General features: G+C 44.5%; 1 protein-coding gene across 1 annotated transcript; it reads left to right on the forward strand.

Moving 5' to 3' along the window:
- Window positions 1–82: 82 nt before the first annotated feature.
- nvl (nuclear VCP like) lies at window positions 83–16,532 on the forward strand. Its single transcript, XM_070916001.1, has 24 exons — window positions 83–91; window positions 934–1,008; window positions 2,104–2,174; window positions 2,940–2,992; window positions 3,272–3,362; window positions 3,456–3,522; window positions 4,000–4,245; window positions 4,676–4,781; window positions 4,913–4,989; window positions 5,176–5,310; window positions 5,601–5,702; window positions 5,905–6,022; window positions 6,400–6,544; window positions 7,659–7,911; window positions 8,620–8,841; window positions 9,258–9,362; window positions 10,132–10,194; window positions 10,670–10,789; window positions 11,504–11,603; window positions 12,198–12,304; window positions 13,281–13,357; window positions 13,508–13,578; window positions 14,068–14,156; window positions 15,996–16,532. The coding sequence occupies exons 2-24, from the start codon at window positions 952–954 to the stop codon at window positions 16,035–16,037; spliced, it is 2,517 nt and encodes an 838-aa protein (XP_070772102.1). The 5' UTR covers window positions 83–91; window positions 934–951; the 3' UTR covers window positions 16,038–16,532.
- Window positions 16,533–17,421: the final 889 nt, after the last annotated feature.

Raw genomic sequence — 17,421 nt, forward strand, 5'->3', positions numbered from 1 at the left:
CAGTAGTGTGTCTCGCAGTCACGCTGCCAGACTCCAAACACAGTTCGCAGTCACTCTAACAGAAGAATTTGTGACATTTGGTTATGAGGAGGTGAGTCGCCGCGGTTTTTGTGTAACTTGAACTATCGTGTTCTACAGTAGCCATGGTTAGCTATTATCAGCGACAACCGCAAATGAGATAGAACAGTGGTTCCACGGTGAGTCTGTAGATACAGTATTAACAGATGACCGCCAAATGAATCATTTCTCCGGTTAAAGTCCCTGACGTTACATTAGCTGGCCTTAGGTACTCATATTTGAGGATTTGCTGCAGTCATTTTATATATTACTCATCTATTAAAAAGATTATAGCCAAATGTGTGTGTGTGTGTGTGTGTGTGTGCGCGCGCGCGCGCGCGTTTGTCCACTGCCTTGACAGCGCGTGGAAATATCACGCGAGCTCTGCCTATGGACTGCTAGAATAATAATAATGAGAAGAATATAAACACAAGTGGTGTACAAGTCTGACTGTGAAAGCACAGATAAAGGGGAAAAAAAGCTAGTAAGTGTAGCATTAGTTTAAATGACACAAAACTTCTGTGAGTTGCTTGTCCCTTCCCCTTTCCCTTGATTGGTTGTTTTTATTGCCTATGTTATTCACTTCAGGTTGCTTTTATATAGCACCAAATCTTAACAGGAGTTATGTCAGGGCACTCTTCGTGGAGCAGGTCTAGACCGTACTCTTTATAATATTAAGATGATGTATTTTCGTTCTATGTAGAAGATTTAGTAAATATGTGGTGAGAGCAAAGACATGCACATTAAACTCTGTAGCTTGTGATTTTTTATTGTTTTTTAGGCAGATTCTTCTTGTTAAGTGAGCGTAGGATTCATACTGTGATTTACGTGTCATTGCATTTTAGTCTTGTTCCGAATGTGTGTGTCCCGCTGCAGGCTCAGAGAAGCACAGTCATGAAGAACAGAAGTGTCGGCTGGCTGGACAGTCGCCTCAGACAGAGAGTGGAGCAGGTACAGGTGTCTCTCCCGGGGCTGCATGTTATGAGCAAATTGGTATTTGTTTGACAGAATAAGCCAACATGGAAATGTTTGTGAAATCTCACAATTAGAGTAAAAGCAGAAAAGCAGTGTCTCCTGTACTGTATCGCGTCATATTTTGCACATGAAAAATAAAAATCTTGACAAATGAGTCAGTCACTCATTCACCAGGCAAAGTAATTATAAACGTAATATATATAGAGCACTCATTCCAAACAGTAACTGAACAGGAGACCAGGATAAATCATGGGACAGTATTCCCCGTCCTGCCACTAGAGGACATCATGAGTGAGATGAGTGCTGTTTCCATGTTGTTTTTCTTGTTAAATTGACATGTGAACGGGGGGCCTCGTTCATAAAAACGTTCTTTCTTGAGATCATTTCCGGCGGTATGTTACTGAGCATAAAACACCTTGCTGTACGCAGGTTCTCAGAAGCCCATTTGCAACGTACGCGCTTGTGATCTATAAATCTCAAATGAACTTTTAACTGCCTTCCAATCAGCGATATCCCCCTTTTACATCCCAAAGTGGGCTGAACTTGGACAGACACAGATATCGCATGGTTACAGCTTGTCTTCCTTTCCAGATGATTGGCTAAATCCGCGCACAAATCTAACAACATTTCTTGGGAGACGATAGCGACTTATAAGCCATGACAGTTTTCAGTGTCTTCCAGTGACGCAAGAACAGCCACAGTTACTTCTTTCTAATCCGACACAGTATTTATAGTAGTATTCATTCGATCATTTCTATCCCATTGTTCATAAAACTGATGCAAAGTTCACCACGGGCTTGGGCGCATATATGCGTCCCAAACTCCAGTACCCCTAGATAACCAGCAGGAGAATCACTTACGTCAAGTCCAGAGTTTGCTTAGAGATGAGACCATTTCCACGTCAAAGTAAGGTTTTTATATAAAAACTACTTATACTTGGCTTTCTGCTTAAGTCATACTTGAGATCAAAATTGACCGTAAGTCCTTTTTATAAACGAGGCCCCAGGTCTGAAATTCTGACATCAGTGTCGGTCATCTTGAACCTGTTTTCACGTTGAATTCTGTTTGCAGTATCTGGAGTCCAGCAGCAATGAATATGTGGACCTTTCAGCCTTGGCCCTGGAGCTCCAAAAACTGTACAGGTAAGTTCATCAGGCTCAAAGCAAAGGTGGTGACTCTCTGCTTGTCTGTTGCGTCAGTCTGTCCTACACTGAATCTGTAGTCAGGAAATCATCCAATAAATGAAAGGCAAGGGGAAATGTATTTATATAGCACATTTCATACCCAAAGGCAACCCAAAGTGCTTTACAAGAGTACACGGGCAAAAAGCACAAGAAACAACAATAGAGGAAGCAGGCAAGAACACACAAGAGTGTGAAACGCGTTTAAAAAAAAAAACAATTGCACAAACTAACACAACATTTGATTTGAAATAAAATGAACTGAAAGCAGTGAAAAGAAACACGTCGAAGGTTGGAGCATATCTAAGCTCGTCTGGAAGTCTGTCCCAGGCAGCTGTGGCATGAAAGCTGAACGCCTTCTGCTTCGCCGCGTTTTTAACCCAGTGAACTACAAGCAGACGTGACCCAGATGTCCTAGAGTTTGTGGGGTGCTCGCAGGGTATTTAACGTGTCAGAGATGTATTCGGGACCAAGGCCGTTGAGTGCCTCGAAGACGAGCGGAAGTACCTTGTAGTCAATTCTTTGGCGGACTGGAAGCCAGCGCAATGACCTGGCGAACCGGAGTGATGTGATCCTACTTCCTTGTTTTCAAGAGTTCCAACAACTGCCCCCCAAAAATGACCATACAGATAAATCCACACCTCTCTGGACACGGAGCGTGTATTGATGGTGTATGTTCGTGTAATTAAAAGCCACGACTTGTTTTGGTTTGTGTGATATCTTCAGAATGGAGTATGGCCGAAGAAACAAGACGGCTTTCAGGATTCAAGTAGAGAGAGGTAAGAGGCCTTGTTACACTGTGACAGTACAATGCGTATAAGTACACATTCACACCAGACTGATTGTTTTAGTCATGATAAATAGAATTATTGTCACATGATCACAGGAGGATCCTCGTGAGATCAAAGAAATGCTCTCTTTCTGAGAAAAAAACAAACAAAAAAAAGAATTGCACGCGTGACCTCGGCAGCCACGCCCTGCACCAGCCAGTCCATTTCAGTTGTCATGTGTGTCCTGCGAGAGGCCCTGATTTGTCTTTCCCCGTCCGCCTCTCCTAGTGTATGAAGCGATCGTGAAGGAGTCCGGGCTCAATGACCTGGAGAGCAAACACTTGGCCAAGAGAGCCAAGCACAGTCACAACGACACTGGGTAAGGTGACCCTCTCGGCTTTACTGCCCGGTGAACCAGTCCTTCTCTCTGCTGTACTCTTAACTAATGCCAGTCACACCTGTGTGTTCGCAGTGATGGCGGCAGCAGCAGCAGCTCAGAGGGGTCCTCTGACAGCGATGACCACATTCTGGAGAACACGGTAAGACATGATGTGAAGGGTAAATCTCAGGGCAACGAAAGGCCGTTGGCTAATGAAGTATAATCGTAATGTCTAGCGCTTAGAGAGCCTCCACCTTTTTTTAAAATGAAAGGGATTTAAATGATTGATTATGTTCAAATGGTTTAATCTGCAATCTGGTTCTAGGTCTGTGTCAAAATACACACCGTGTATAGACCACCAGTGTGCGATTCTGACTGTAAATATGAAACTTCTTAAAGTAACTATACACCAAATTCAGAACCACTAGATGTCGCACTAGACCACCAGCGTCTCAGACCAAAAGAAACGGGTGTGGAATTACTGGAATGTTATTCATTCAAATGTTTTCTTGACCTTTGCTGAAGTTTAGATGAAATGTATTGAAGGGATATTGAGAATTCCAATTCCAAAAAGCACATTTTGACAGTGAGATCTAACCATTCCTTGCTGCTCTTTTTTTTTTTTTGCCATCTACAGCCCACCAACCACATGAACAGCTCTCTTACGTCTCTGTACCGAAAGGGACACCCCGATTCCAGCGGCTGCTCACCCGCGAGAGATCAGCCTGCCGCCAGCGGTCCTGCCTGCACAGCCAATCCCCCTCCCAGCGCGGGGACACTGGTATCCACAGGAGGCTGGTTCATTGATAGAGGCAGAGGCCCAGAGAAGAACAGCGTCCTCATCGACCTGTGTGAAGAGGAGCCAACTAATGCAACAACAAACGTGTGTATCAGTCACTTAAAGACACAGGACAGGGTTAGGGTGGTGCATTTCAGACACACAGACAGACAAACTGGGCTGGAGAGTCAGATCTAGTGCAGGACACATGTTTGTTTTTTTTTAAAGGAGCCATTCAGTTAGATATTGTTAGTGACATGCAATGGTCAAAATGAGTTATTTCAACCGAAATTATGATTCAATAATATTGCCTACTGTAGCTTTAACAATTGGAATTCTGCCTTTATAAAATGTCACTGCCTCTGGCCCTTTCGTTAATGGGGAGGGGCTCCAGTCGTGGGGGGGGGGGGGGCATTCTAATTGTGCCATAATACAAAAACAAACCAAGTGAGGAATGAACACCTGATAATCCGACCCCTCTGACTTAAAGCATTTTCACATGCGCCGACTGACTGCCGTGCATTTCTGTCACCAGCAGACAGGCGCGTCCGTGCTGGAGCCTGAGAAATCCCACAAAAAGTCAAAGAAAAGGACGAAGACCTCCACTGAAACCACTGAGTCCCGCACCCTGAACAAGAAAGGTACTGCCTTGTCCAGTCTGCCAGTCCAACTGTAAAATACAGATTTTTAACCTACTTTTGAACACTACACGATAATATAATCCACTATGTTGCATCACAAGCAGCTCTTTCTGTGTGAAATCACTTCTCAGCAAAATCAAAGTCACCAGAGCTGCAGTTTCCCACTCTGAAGTTTGAAGATGTAGGCGGTAATGAAGAGACGTTAACGGTTAGTACCTTTTTTTTGTTTGTTTGTTTAACCTCGCCGCTTCGTTTGTTGTCGGTACCAACTGTTCCTCTCTTTGGAACGTGGGGACGGCTGCAGTGCATTGCTGTCAGTCAGTTTTTTTTAAATTCAGCAGCGTTGAATATATGTCGTATTGTCCATCAATAGTTATGTTTGACACCATTGCAGGACGTGTGCAAGCTGTTGATCCACGTTCGTCACCCTGAGGTGTACCAGCAGCTGGGAATGGTTCCACCGAGGGGCTTCCTCCTCCATGGACCTCCTGGCTGTGGAAAGACCCTGCTGGCCCAGGCTGTGGCCGGGGTGAGTGCTGGACAAAAAGCCAGCCCATAGAGACAATAGCCTCCTGTTGTAACTTTAATGTTGTGTTACATTGTACGACAAAGGGTCCAACCATATATGCATTGTATATGCACATACTGTACATATGCATACCTAAACCTATATATATATATATATATATATACACACTCTCACACGCAATTATTTTCATTATACAGACTGCTATTTTCCCCAGCTAGGCCTGAGTCAGTTAAGCGTTGGGTGTGTTTTGTGTGCTTGTTAAATAAAGTGATCTGATTGTGCTGCTTCAGGAGCTGCAGCTGCCCATGTTGAAGGTGTCCGCTCCGGAGCTGGTGTCTGGAGTGTCCGGGGAGTCTGAACAGAAGCTCCGAGAGCTGTTTGACCTGGCCGTGGTTAGTAGTGCTTTCCTTCCTCTCTCTGAAGCTCTCACCAAAAGACTAGAGACCGGAGGGAGCCATAGCAGGCACAGGTATCCAGATACTCGAGTAATGTTCCTGTGCTACGGCTGGTACGGTATAACTGCTGTTATTGATATATATGATGCATAATGTAGACCGTCTTTGAACATCACTGGTTCTTTCCTCCCCTTTGCAGAGCTCTGCCCCATGCATCCTGTTCATAGATGAGATAGATGCCATCACCCCTAAGAGAGAGGTGGCCTCTAAAGACATGGAGAGGAGGATTGTAGCCCAGTTGCTGACCTGCATGGACGGTAGGATGCACTGCCTTCAGAGTGACGTATAATCCCCCCTCAGGAAACGTCAACGTTTACCGGAACAATCAGTAATGATATTTGCAAACAGAATGCTATCAAATGGGCACCTTGAGTGTCCTGAAAACAGCCCTGCAAACACCAACACCTGCTGCAGATCTTGCCCCCATGCAGACTTAAAGTATCCGATGCAGAATGAGATGACGGTACCAGCTTAGACTCACCGTCACTCGACCCAAATCTGGTACCACTAAATTAGACTGACGTGGGTGGATATGTCCTGTTAAGCTAAATGTGAAGGGTCAAAGAACTTTCACTGGACCTCCACAGGTGAAATGAAATGGTTTGTTTTTTTTCTGGTGCTTACCTCCTGACAGACTTGAACAGTCTGACAGTGACAGCTCAGGTACTGGTCATCGGTGCCACCAACAGGCCAGACTCCCTGGACCCCGCCCTCCGCAGAGCTGGACGCTTCGACAGAGAGATCTGCCTGGGCATCCCTGATGAAGCGGCTCGTCTCAGGTCAGCCCATACGCGATCAGAGAGAAATGCTAAATATTGCAATCACGATAATCTAGACTGTTCATTTCTAGTTGTAACTTTTTGTCCTTTTTACTTACTGGTCGTGTCAAAGCTCCATAAATCATCCCTAAACCTCCAGATTTCTTCCCACCTCACTGTTGATGTGTTTGAAACTCTTCATCGTTCACATCCCTTACGAAGTTCGACTGCGGAGTGTGAAATTACCTGGATCTTCCGCTTAGCACTCGCATTGTGCGGCTCATAGAACAAGCCAAGCCCCCAGGAAGTGCACTGGGCTTTGAAACCAATTTGACATAGTGGACAACCCGTTTAATTACAACTTCCGGGTCCGTCATGTGACGCACGCTGGCCGAAAAATATGTTTTTCCCATAGACTTGCATTGTAAAAGAGACGCGTAGAGAAATGGACCCAGCACAAAAGCCTGTTGGTGGTGAGTGCAGGTGATGTTGCGCTTACCCGAACAGCTTGCCGTGCTGTGATTGAGGAAATTGTACCGGAGATGGATCAGATGGGGTCGGGAGATATTGAGTTGGTGTAGCTTCCGGATCATCGGATGCCTTCGGATGGTTATGAAAGCAGGGCCGGAGTCCACAAAGAGGATCCTGGCGAAGGTGTCCGGGGAATCCAGGTGGTGGAGGAGGTGCAGCAGGCATAGTGGCCAAACCGTTACAACTTCCAGGGAGTACGCCTCGTGACCAGGGTTGCACAAAAACGGAGTTCATCCTCAAATTTCATTGCAGTCTGCCTGTTAGATTTTGATATCATCTCTTGTGGAAGATAGTGGCATTAGAGGAAAGGCCGGGGGGAGGATTCATCATTCGAGTACCATACCTATCCACAGTAGATTTCATGGCAGTGCTCAGTAGTTGTTGAGGCACGAGGCCCCGGACCAAAGTGACACAGTCAGTAAGATAGTATGACTGTGTCTGTTGTTCTCGTTGAGACACATCCAAAATATGTTTCCAGTAGATTGTTCCTTTTGATGTAAACACAAGCAAATGCGCAAATCATTGGGCTTTGGGCATTTACCAAATGATCTCAGCCTCTGACTCCGTTGATACTCACACAGTTTGAACACCTGTGCTCTGTCAGGATCTTAAAGACATTGTGTCGAAAGCTGAAGCTGCCGGAGGACTTCGACTACCAGCAGCTGGCCCGGCTCACCCCAGGCTACGTGGGCGCGGACCTCATGGCCCTGTGCCGCGAAGCTGCCATGAGTGCTGTCAACAGGGTTCTGCTGGAAATAAGGGGGCAGCCAGTGAGCCAAAGCCAGAGCTCTACCAAAGATCTGTTACCAAGCAGCGCTCGGACTGAGGCTGCTGTGACGGACGGAGAGGTCGGAGAGGTCGGAGAGTTCGGAGAGGTCGGAGAGGTCGGAGAGCAACAGACAACAGACGCCAACCCAGTACCTCAGGAAGGGTCAGGACAGAATCACCTGCAGGTATGAGGAGCACCAGAAATACATCTCACAAACTCAGTCCACTCAGTATGATAACTGGCAACAGATGAGCTCCGGGCTCAGTCGCCACATAATGTGTGTTTTCCAAAAAGATGCTGGCAGTTCATAAGTTAACGATCAGACAGATAAAACCAGATGATCATTCCTGAATAAATCAGGAGGAAAGGTTCCTGCTTCTAGTTTGAACCCAATGAAAAGCTTGACATTACTGCCAACCAAATACTCGCACATATAACTGAAGAGTTATTGGTCCTTTTGATAATACATGATAATTGTGATGTCACAACTACACCGCAACCCGCTCAGTCTGTCTTAGTTATTCTTAGTCTTAAGTTATTGGAGCGCTCTGCTCAGGAACTAGTCTTCAAGTGTTCAGTTTGTCTAAAACTGCTTGTTTCAGACGGGGGGGGGGGGGGCGCTGCTGAGGGGCTGCAGAAAGGGCCAGGACAAGATACATAAGGACTTTTTTTTCAACTGTGAATCATGCAAAGCTGCTCTAGTGGAGTCCCAGAATAAAAACATAGCGCTGAAATGAGCAGAATAGGGGAGCTTTAAATTTCTGTGGTGTTCTGACGAGTTGGGTGCTGTGTCCAGCAGGGGGAGCTGTGGCAGCTGCTTCACCTTCTGAAGAACACTGAGATGCTGTCGGAGGGAGAGTTGGCCACCCTGTGCATCCTCATGTCAGACTTCCAGGCCTCTCTGTCCACTGTCCAGCCCTCGGCCAAGAGGGAGGGCTTCGCCACGGTGCCTGATGTCACCTGGGAGGATGTGGGAGCCCTGCAGGACATCAGGGAGGAGCTCACCATGGCCATACTGGTAAACACCAGGCTTCTTCACATTTAACATTAGGAGAGGCTTCATCCTGGGCGCTGGGATCATTACCTTTTGTCACGCTAAACCCCCTGAGACGAGCCATATCTTTTGTCATGCAGAGGCCCTCTCACCATTTATTATCCCAGAAAACCTCTGTTCTGTCTCGTGTTCTCTTGTTATTTTGATTTGAAGTCTTCATCTTTTTCTCTGATTAACTGGTCCTTTGTCACATATGAGACTCAGCTGACCCCCTGCTGGGACCATTGAGTCCTGCATGGGGCCAGGGATTGTTCTGTGGCCCTGCTGTGATCTGGCCCACATCAGACCTGGTTCGCGGTCACTGTGCAAATACATAGTGTACGACGGAATAACACAGCTGCGTGTGTGTGTGTGTTTGTGTGTGTGTGTGTGTTTTGCAGGCTCCAGTGCGTTCTCCAGAGCAGTTCAGAGCTCTGGGGCTCAGTGCTCCATCAGGTGTGCTGTTGGCTGGACCTCCAGGATGTGGAAAAACACTGCTGGCCAAGGTTCCCCCACCACACCAACAGTCATACTTAATAGTCAGCAACACAGCACTGTCATCACAATGTCACCAATTATTTATAATCACAGTAGATCCTAAATGATCAGTTTAGTGAAAATATGACTGGGCCAAAAGTAGGACTTGAGTTATTCTTGCAAGTTCTTTGACACTAAATAAATAAAATAATTTTGACACAAAATCACGCATCATTCCCTTCATAACCAGCAAATATATGTTGATACTGTGTCATGAAAGGAAAAAGCTTGACATTTTGGGGAAATTCGCTTATTTGCTTTCTGTCTGAGAGGGAAACGAGTCGTCCGTGTGTTAAGTGCAGGCCAGGACATGGTTAGCCTAGCTTAGCATACCTACCAACAGATTTTAAAGCCAACTGGTTGAAGACGACGTATCTCGTGGGAGGTACGTGTTGGAACTATTTCTTGTTGCTGGGTTCACTGACACAAAGTTGCTGGGCAGATGGAACTTGTCTTTGTGAAGGAGTAGCACGGTTTGACAAATGTTTAGGACAGCTCTGCGCTCTTTCACTCCTGAAAGAGACAGGTGAACTTTCCAAGATAAGAAATATGATTTAAAAAAAAAAAAAAAAGGTTTTTGTTCCTCAGGGCCAACTAGGTGAAAATGCGGGGCCACATTTCTACTCTTACACGTTTTTGATAAATATTTGGCCTAGATTGTCACTTGGTCATTGTCTCACTGTGTCTCACTGTGTCTCACTGTGTCTCACTGTGTGTTACTGCGTTGTCTCCCGACAGGCAGTGGCCAATGAGTCAGGCCTCAACTTCATCTCTGTCAAGGGTCCAGAGCTGCTCAACATGGTGAGTCACTGAGCTGCAGGAACGTGTTGATGTAGCGGAGGCAGCCTGTGCGTTGTTCTCACTATTAACCTTTATCCACATCTCTGAGAGGCTCGGCTTGTAGCTGCGGATTCTGTATATCATAATGATTCGTGTTTTTTTTTCCCAGCCTGTTGTCATGATGATCTCGTTCCCTTGCACCAAATATTGTAAAAGTCGTCCCTGCTGTTTCTTTCTAGAGTCCTGCAGGGATGATGTGTTTTTGTTTTTACTAGGCAGACCATGAAGTTAGCATCGCCCTGGTTCCCTCGACACAGACCTTATTTCAGGCATCTCACCAAAAACCCATTGACCTCCAGACTAGGGAACAGGAAGTGTAAAAATGCCGACTCATTTCGGGGTTTTAGGACCCCTGCAGCACCGTGAGTCGCAGAGGGGCTGATGTTCGAATCCGCTGGCTGCACTAACTGACGAGTCTCTGTGCTTGTCTTTGCAGTACGTGGGAGAAAGCGAGCGGGCCGTCAGACAGGTCTTCCAGAGAGGACGCAACTCGGCTCCTTGTGTCATCTTCTTTGACGAGATCGACGCCCTGTGCCCTCGCCGCTCGGGCCATGAGGTGAGGAGCGTCTTGTTTCAGGCATCACATTCGACAACGCAACACACGGCTACCAATGTAGCACACACAGATGCATCATAAAGACAGCAGAAGCAGTCAAGGATGTGTGGATTCCCGTTGATGCACATCCACATTTATCATCATCATCATTATTATTATTATTATTATTATTATTTTTATTAGAATCTTTCAACACATCACATTTTGACTCTATGGGCTTTATTTTTTGTAGGTGTGTAAATTAAATTTAATAAAGTTGGGAATTCTGTTTAAGATGATAATGTTTCACTTTTTTTTTTTTAAGTCCATTTTCAGAATTTGCCAAAACAGTATCACCAGAATCAGAATCAGAAATACTTTATTGATCCCTTGGGGGGAAGTTATACAGTTACCTGTGCTCCCATTCAAGAGTAGAAAGTAGCATCAATTTAGAAATGAGAGTATGTACAAAAACAAGATAGAAAAAAAAAGAAAATACACATTTACAATATTTAAGTGAAAAATAAAAAATATATACAATACCTGTGTGCATGTGTGTGTGTGTATGTATATATATATATATATATATATATACATACATATATACACATATATATGTACACACATATATACACATATATGTACATACATATATACACACAATAGTATAATAGTAGTTTCATTAAATATATATATTCATTAAATAAACCACTGTGTCAATGTGAAACTGTTCAGTCAGGAGCCAGTGTGCGGGTGGTCAACCAGCTGCTCACAGAGATGGACGGCTTAGAGACTCGACGGCAGGTCTTCATCATGGCTGCAACCAACAGAGCAGGTACAGATCCAGCTTCGGTCAGGCCTGAACCCCTCAGGGGTGACCAGAAGAACCTGAAGCCTGAAACAAGCTTCTTGGTTGGTCAGAATGGGAGAACAGCTGGAAGAATCGTATCATGAGTACAAATTTGATGTACTCGTACTTTATTTGAGTATTTCCATTTTATGCTACTTGCTTATACTTAGCTTGTGACCTTAAAATATGTCTTTATATATGAGCGAAAAGTCCAAAAACCAACTTTTCCCCCATCTATTTATCTCACCACTCCTCAGATGTGTGTCGTGACCCTGTTGAAGGGGCCAGAGCCCCAGGTTGGGAACCACTGTATTGTGTATATGAAGTAGTTAAAACAAGCTCCACCTCCACCAACAATAAAAAGCTGCGTACATGTTGATGCATCAGTATGAACAATTTCATTTTTCATCATTTTTTTGATGATCAGTCACATGGTACATATTTCTGAGGAGTGATTTTTACTATTACTAGTTAAACTACTGTTTTAAGTATGCATGTATGTAGAAATACTTCTTCCACCACTATTTTTCAACTTCTTAAACACTAAATGACTTGTCACTTGTCTTGTCTCTCACCCAGATATCATCGACCCTGCCATACTGAGGCCAGGCCGTCTAGATAAAACCTTGTATGTGGGTCTGCCACCTCCAGCTGACCGCCATGCCATCCTACTCACCATTACCAAGGTACGCTTTAAGCAGAGACACCCAAAGCACGTTAAACAGCTAGAATTCTCCATTAAGGGTTTAAGATTTTATTGTATTTATAAAGCTTTTATGTAGCTTTTTTGATTTGAGATAGCCAGATATTTTCTATTTTTTTTTTTTTTTTTGATAAGTTTCAAACCAAACTTATCAGAAAAACGAACACTTGAACAAACATCAGCAGGATGAGACCTACCTGAAATGACAGAAACCATCTTAGGGAAAAATGTATTTGACGTGTACTTTGATTTTTTTTTTAGTTTGGCCCATGTCCCATCCGCTAACATGGAGATTTCTATCCCATATTGTAGAAACAATAGACAATCCACAGAACACATGATATTTGAAAGAACCTTATTATATTCCTTCCAGGATGACGCGCATTCCCCCTTTTCCCATTTCAACTTTATTGTATTTTTTTTTTAAATGTATTTTCCCCCTTTTAACTTTTGTGATCCATTTTTACGACTATGACCTGGATCTGATTTCTACCCCAGTAAGAAGAGACCATATCTTATCTAAATCTTATCTAAATCCTCATTTTTCATTGCTTTATTGCCCAATGTTATCTTTGTCTCAAAGTTTTCCTCCAGGAAAAGATTTGGAAAGACATGCCCATTTTATTGGAAAGTCTTTCCAAATCATATGCTGGCCATCAGTTTATACGGTTCTTTAGACCACGAGCTCGGCCTTTGACTGTCAGCATCAAGTGTGTTCCGTAATCGTCTTTAATGTCTTTATGAGACACTTTATGAGACACTTTATGAGACCAGAAAAGGTCTTTTGAATCACATTCAAAATGTCCATCCACAAACTGTTGCTTTGGCACGTCATGCAGCGGCTGATTCCCGAAACAGCGCTGCCAGAGAAACAACTCTCTTTGCACTAAGCTAGGCTAAATCACATCTCAGACCATCTATGAAACGGCCGCTGATGTGCTGTGATTCATATGTCGCAGGGGGGGACCAAACCTCAGCTGGAGCCAGATGTCTGCCTCGAAGAGATCGCCCTGGACGAGCGCTGCGACTGCTTCACGTAAGCTCCCAGCTGGAAACTCCAGCCGTCCTCGGACACCTACTGAATACGTCCACGTAGAAGCGCTGATCCATGAGTGTGATGAGCGGAATGAAAAATGTGAATCTAAGTGTGTGTGTGTGTGTGTGTGTGTGTGTGTGTTTAATCCAGCGGAGCTGACCTGACTGCGTTGGTGAGGGAAGCGTCTGTTAATGCTCTGAGAGCCTACCTGAAGACCCAGCATTCCCCAGCAGCAGCTTCTTCTTCTGGTAACTCCTACCTCTGCATACATGTACAGTATTTAGTATTTAGGGTTAGGGTTGGGGGGCGCATGGGGGGCCAGAATAAGATGAAGAAGGACTTGTTTGATCTGTGAATCGTGCAAAGCTGCTCTAGTGGTGTCCCAGAATAAAGACACAGAGCTGGAAATGAGCAGAATAGGTCATCTTTAAAGAATCCTGCCACCAGACTCCAAACCCAACTAAAGAGAGACCACAGCACCCACATTTGGCTCATCTGCATTGACTTCCAGTTCCTCCCGAAGGCTAACAGGCTAACACAATGATAAGAGCTGCTCTGCAGTAGAAAATGGGGGAACACAGGATGTACAGTTGTACAGTGTAATTAGCACTTTGCCGCGACAGAATGCAGCACAAACAAACAGCACTGTGTGTGTGTCATGCTGAGTTGACCTGAGCGCGCGCTCACTGTTACACACACAGGTCACACACACTCCTCTGGCTCCGTGTCCGACATCAGAGTGAGCAAACAGAACTTTGACGATGCCTTCAAGAAAGTTCGTCCGTCGGTGTCCAAAAAGGTAAGAAAACGTGTAAACGGAACAGTGATTTCTATGTGACATGTAAATTGTGTTAATTCTTTGGGTACTGCAACAACCCACTTTACATTCATCTATTCTTTTGAATGGGCTTTTTGGTTAGATGCCTTGCATAAGGTCTGTGGTTAACACAAGCTTAAGGGATTTTGATGTTTTGTTCTACGACATAAAACACGTCAGTAGATACCCCCCCCACACACACACACACACACACACAATTTTGAAGATTTTACGTATCTTTAAAAAAAAAAAAAGGCTAGATGAGACTACAGAGGTTGTCGGGGGACGTTGCCGAGGGAACCAGGGCGATGCTCAAGTTCAGGGTTTGCCTACAGAAATGCGTCATCCCTGCAACGCTCTATTGGCCAGGGAGGTGCGATACATTCTTATTTTATGTCAGACTGAGATGCATGGGCATGCCGTCCTGCAGCTTTTACCACTGTGTTACCTTTGGCATCCCTTAAATGTATTTCACTATTCCATTTATTTCGCTGACGCCTTTATCCAAAGCGAGTCGCAAGTGCATCTAGAAACAATAAGAGGCAGAGACAGAGTTAGTTTCCTTTTTTTGTTTATTTATCTCGTCTCAGTTGAGTGGCCAAGCACTTGAAAAGAGACTGGGGTGGAGATGGTGGAGATCTGCAGTTGAGTGAAGACGGCACGCTCAAGTGCTTTTGAAAGAGATGTGAGAGAGACGGGTCTGTGATGCTTCAGGGTGGTTGAGTTTGGGTTCACAGCAACACAAGCAGCTGTCAAAGAGGTGAGGAAAGGAAAGTAAGAGGGTGATAGGGTGAAGAGGGCAGGTGGTTGGGCACTGCGAGGTAACCAGGCTTAGTTACCTCCACTGGGAGAGGGAGAGAGGACAGCTGGGTGAGGAAACAAGGATTGTTTGGTATTTTACCGGACTGTTTGTGTTGGATAAACCTAATCAAACTCAAAGACATTTAGCTGCCAACTATTTTGATAATCGCTTCAGTCAGTTTTTTCAAGCAGAAATGTCAAACATCCAGCTTGGTTCCAGCTTCTTGAATGTGAAGATTTGCTGCTTTTCTTTGTCGTTTATGACGGCAAATGAAGGGCGTTTGGGTTTTGGACTGCTGGTCGGACAGACGAAGCAATTCGAAGACATCAATTTGAGGAAATGAACGAAAATGACTAAGTAATTTAAAGGCCCAAAATGGCACCTTGGTACCATTAGATATTTTTGGTACTAGTGCCAATACCATACTTTTTTCTTTTTTCACTGTATTTGGAAAAAAAAAATTTGAATATAATATTTTAATCGAACAAAATAAGACAAAGTTGTCACACGTTAAATGTCCTTTAAACACTAACAGAAAACACGTATACTTTGTGTAAATAGAATAGTCTAAAACTGGAAAAACGTTGATTTAAATCAGGACCTGAGTTTTTTTAAGTCAACAAGATCATGCCAGATTTCGGTGCTCGACAAGTTTCGACACAAACACATTCCAGTCGGTGCCTTGAAAGCGGCAGCTGTGTGGTTACTGTGCAGCAACGCCCCGCAGTTCATTACGCGTCCGTGATGATCTGCAGCACGCGGCCAACAGCTCCGTGCTATGCTCGTCTGTCAGATCCCTGTCCCATATCGCCTCCCTGCTCATCAAGTTAGCTGGGAGAACCAGTCCGCCCCCGTCCCACACTGAACACCGCAGCATCCAACTGTGGGCCGCTGTTGGTGGGGGGGGGGGATATCATTTAAGCATTACAGACTTCTATCACAGCAACAAACACGAGCGTGGACTGTTGATAGACGGAGATCTAACCATGCAGTGTGTGTTTGTGTGTTCCCCTGTGCAGGACCAGAGGATGTACGAGCAGCTCAGAGAGTCCCTCAGCTAAGATAAGTCCAAGACCAGGACCGCAGACGTCACCAGCAACAGCGACTTATTAGTGAATCATTTGATGTCACGTATGTAGAAACCCAAAGACAAACACGCGTCTGACAGGTTTATCTGTGGTAAAGGATTTAGTTCTTGTCAGCAGACTTACAGGTCAGCTACTGTTCTGCTATCAGGGCGGTCTCTGACCTTAGCTCTCCTCCCATGCCGTCACTGTGTGCCTGTGAACACGCTGCCGATATCTGTAGTGCGCGCACACACACACACACACACACACACCCCAACGGCTGTCTGATAAAGAACAATAAAATGCAGATTGTGTCTGTTCGGTTCAGGCGACATCCGCCATGCGTCTCCCATGGCTCGCTGTTAAGACGACGTGACCGACCCATCGCAGCAACAAAGTATCGTGTGAAATGTTTTTTCTAAATCCTAGTGTCTATGATGCTAACTTTCTTAAAACAAAATGGATATAATAAACACCAGTGTGATCAGACTCCATAATTCTCCATAGAATTTTTTTTAAAAAAAGGATTTTTTTTTTTAGGATCACCAAATCCGGATTTGCGGCGCTCTGAATGGTAACAAGTGTTTTTAATTGAAGAGACAGACCAACAGGATACCACCATGCTCTTCCATCTGTAATACCTTTTTTTAAATTGTCAGACTTTTCAGCTGACCCACATTAAGTAAATGAGAACAAACATGAATTCACCAAAATATAAATGAATGTGTTTTAAACTACAAGTGTATTTTGGATCAATTTCGACATTTTTGATTTAATCCTGAAATCCACCCTTCAACTGGGATCAGAATAATCCCGTTCTTTTGGATCAAAGTGATCCCAGTCCTACTCAAAAAAAGTAGTTTTGAACAACACAGACTGAGTGTTTTTATATATTACGCGATCCGATCCGATTTTCAGAATCCAGACCTCCTTTCGGACAACCGATTTTCAAGATCTGATGCAGTCCGATGGCTGTAATCCCATCGGATTACTTTTGAACATCTGGCCCCTGAGGATTCCGGTTAAATCCAGACTACCCAGCAGCGGCTCTGGTCCTGTGGCATCATTAATGCAAAGAAACTCCAACTGTTGTGGAAAAAAAAAAAAAACAATGGCTTCCCACGTTACAAGACACTTTGCATCTGGAGAGGATAAGGGATGAGTTTAAAGAATTAGAACACGTGATTTTTTTTTTAATGCTGTTTCTAAGCATTTGGAAGGGGACAGACGGCTGAGCAGATCTTCAACGGCACTCGGAGGGGAAGGGGACCCAGTTGGGGGGGCTTGTTTTTTTTTTTGTTGTCCCATTTGTGTTCTGTTTGTATTTGTATGTATTTTGTATACGATGCTGGTTTTTTTGTTTTTAAACAAAAAGAAA

The sequence above is a fragment of the Enoplosus armatus genome, chromosome 12 (assembly GCF_043641665.1).
Source record: "Enoplosus armatus isolate fEnoArm2 chromosome 12, fEnoArm2.hap1, whole genome shotgun sequence".
NCBI classification, from domain to species: Eukaryota; Metazoa; Chordata; class Actinopteri; order Centrarchiformes; family Enoplosidae; genus Enoplosus; species Enoplosus armatus.